This window comes from Trypanosoma grayi (genome assembly GCF_000691245.1).
Source record: "Trypanosoma grayi strain ANR4 Tgr_1498_V1, whole genome shotgun sequence".
In the NCBI taxonomy this organism is placed as follows: Eukaryota; Euglenozoa; class Kinetoplastea; order Trypanosomatida; family Trypanosomatidae; genus Trypanosoma; species Trypanosoma grayi.
Window position 1 is genome coordinate 1 of NW_008827116.1, and position 3,039 is coordinate 3,039.

Genomic DNA, 3,039 nt, shown 5'->3' on the forward strand with positions numbered 1-3,039 from the left:
GGCTGCGGCTTCGGCGCGGTGTCGGCGCTGCGCGGGGCAGGGACGCTACTCGACGCGACGCGGCGCCTCACGTTCTACACCGCTGGCACGGCGGCGTATGACATGCGTGTGTGCCCGCGCTTCCCGCTGCTGCTGCACAGCACGCTGCAGGCCTTCATGCTGCTGCTCTGCCAGGTGGCGTGGGCGGTGATGACGGGGCAGGCGGTGGCCGCGCTACGGCAGTTGCAGCATTCACAGAACACATGGTGGGGCCGATTGTTGCACTACTGTCGTTGCTGCTTTAGCCGCACATCGCGGGTGGGCAACGACACGGGGGAGCGAGAGCCGGGTCCTCTGCCAAGCACCACGGGTCTTGGACTGCATCAACAGCAACAGCAACACGGGCAGGATGATGAGGAGGGGCCGTCGGAGGTTGCGAGTCCCCTCGGCAGAGAGGGGGAGGAGAATGTGCCACTTATACGTGCGCGTGAGCTGGAGGAGGCATCTGAGATGAAGAGATGTACGCGTGCAAGAACAAGAACCGAATCCGACAGTAGTGGCACGCAGCAGCAGCAGCAGCAGCAGCTCCCAAAGGCAACGGTTCTTGACACTTCGCCGTGGGTGGCTGTGGTGCTGCTGTTTGCAGCGGTGGCGCTACACTTAGTCTTCGCGCTCGTGTCCCTCCTCAACGCCGACGCCTATGACGACGAGACACACAGCGAGGTGCAGCTCCGCGGCTGTGTCGTGACGCTGCCATTTCAAGCTACCATCACGGCGGTTTCAGTTCTTGTGATGGCTGCCGTGCTGTACTGCGAACTAGCAGCGAACAGCGCTTAAGGAAAGTTGCAATATGTGTGAGCGTCTTCTTCTGTGTGTGTGTGTGTGTGTGTGTGGGGGTTGTAGAAGCGCTTTATAAGAGGGTGCGCGAGTCTGTGCCGTGGATGTAGAAACCCGGAGTGTATGTTTGTTTGCTCTTTGCGCTGCCTGCTATTCCCATCTGCCGTCCATCCCCCTGCTGCCCTTCTCTGTNCCGCCACTCTTTCCCCGACGGCGGTGTCACCCTCGCGCAGGTTGAAGTGACGCGCTGCGTGTGCGACCTCTAACACCCACCACCGCGACCGTCCGCCCGTCGGTGATGCCGATCACGATCGAGGCGGTCGATGTGCCGACGGCGGCGTGCGACGGCTGCGCGGCGGCACGTGGAAATGCGCTTGCGCGTGCGTACACGTCGACGTCGTGTCTCGCCCCGCGCGAGGAGGCGCTGCAGAAACTCGCGCGCGCCAGCAGCAGCACCGATGTGCCGGCAGCGGCGCGATCAGCACATGCAGCCGCGGCGAAGGTGTACGTGCCGCGTCTGTCCGTCAGCAGCGGCAACAACAACAACAATAGCAGCAGCGGCAACGGCAAAAACGTCGTGTGCGCCAGAAATGGCGTGTGTGTGTTCCTGCCGATTTGGGGCCGCAAGGAGACGCTCGATTGCGCTGAGCGGCAGCTGCAGGTGCTGCCGTGCTTGCACCACCCGCTTGCCAGGCCGCGGCACGGCGGTGGCAACAAGGTGGCGTGCCAGGCGCGGATGCTGCAGCTCTCCCGCAACGGCCTCACTTCCCTCGAGGCACCAGCGGATTTGTCGACGGCGGTGCAGCCCATCTCACTCGCCAACTTCACGCGGGTGGTGATGCTCGATGTGAGCCGCAACGAAATCACCAGCCTCGCCGGTGTGGAGACGCTGCCGTCGCTGCGCGTGCTGAACGCCTCGCGCAACAAACTGGAGGACCTCGCGCCGCTCTTCCGCGCGGCTTCCGTCCTGCAGCGCAGCGGCGCGCTGCAGGTGCTTGACGTGAGCTTCAACCACATCCGCACGCTTCTCCCCACTTCCGCGGCTGCTGCGGAGGCCCCGCCGCTGCGGTTGCGTACGCTCATTCTCTCGTGCAACCACCTTGAGCACCTCGACAACATTGGTGTGTTGTTCCCAGAAGTGGTGGAACTGCGCGTGGCGCGGAATCAAGTGTCGACGGCGCCGCAGTTGCTGCCGCGTCGCCTCGGCTGCCTCTCACTGTCGCAAAATTACCTTGACGAGGCCGCCCAACGCGGTCTGGAGGAGTTGGCGCAGCGCATGAGGTGTCTTAAGGATCTTGACGTCAGCGATCAGCGAACACAGTATAGGGAGGATGACTCTGTGAAGAATGCAGGCGCCGGATGCCTGGACAATGAAGGCGGGCGCACCAGTAATGACAGGGATGCCAGTAGGAAGCATAATGATGATGATAATGATGATTGTTGTGCTCTTGTAGATGGCGTTATCAATAGACGCGCTGTCACGTGGGACACAGCTAGGGTGGTGAGACGCGCTGAACGCAAGTTGCAGCAGAAACTCATCGTTCGACCTGCCGCGCAGAATGCTGTGCATAACATAGCAGTAGTGGCAGCACTATGGTGGAACAGCGGTGTGTGGCGAGAGAACGCCCCTCCGCAGGTGATGGCTATGCTCTTGCGTCTCGTTGGGGCTGCATCTCTGCGTCCGTGCATGCGCGTTGCGGAGCCGCTGATTATCCCACCGCTCAACGAAGCAGACGCCGCCGGGGCGTTTGCGTTCGTGCGCGAGGTCCTCCGCGCCGGAGATTTCCGCTGCGAGGAGGTGGTGCCGCGGATGCGGCTTACATTGGGCGACGCAAACCGGGTGTCTGCTGAGCGTCGCTGCAAGGCTGTGGCGGCCTCGAGCTTTCTACAGGAGGAGGGGTTGCCGTTTCGCTTGTTGCTCCTGCTACAGGCGAAGGAGCGGCGTGCAAGGGAGGTCATCATGGAACAGGAGGAGAAAATCGTAGTGCAACAGCCGCAGCGAGAGGCACCACGGCAAGAGAGTGCGGATGGGTCGTGGGCTCGTGTGGCGTTCCCCCCGCCCGCGGTGAAGTGGAAGCCATACCGCCGCGGCGCATACGGCTGGGACTCGCTCGTTGCGGAGCTGACGGCGCCGCTGCGGTGGTGCGACGCGCATCAGTGGCACAGTGCCCGACGCTGCTGCGCGCTGCGGCACACGTCGCAGGAGCGCATCGATCGGCGCCG

General features: G+C 63.1%; 2 protein-coding genes across 2 annotated transcripts; both read right to left on the bottom strand.

Annotated features, from left to right (window-relative positions):
* Window positions 1-1,035: 1,035 nt before the first annotated feature.
* DQ04_14981000 (hypothetical protein) lies at window positions 1,036-1,899 on the bottom strand (the record flags this gene model as incomplete). The annotated part of the gene is made up of 1 exon (XM_009317237.1): window positions 1,036-1,899. The coding sequence occupies one exon, from the start codon at window positions 1,897-1,899 to the stop codon at window positions 1,036-1,038; it is 864 nt and encodes a 287-aa protein (XP_009315512.1).
* Window positions 1,900-2,029: 130 nt separating this feature from the next.
* DQ04_14981010 (hypothetical protein) lies at window positions 2,030-2,386 on the bottom strand (the record flags this gene model as incomplete). Its single annotated transcript, XM_009317238.1, has 1 exon — window positions 2,030-2,386. The coding sequence occupies one exon, from the start codon at window positions 2,384-2,386 to the stop codon at window positions 2,030-2,032; it is 357 nt and encodes a 118-aa protein (XP_009315513.1).
* Between the last annotated feature and the right edge of the window lie 653 nt (window positions 2,387-3,039).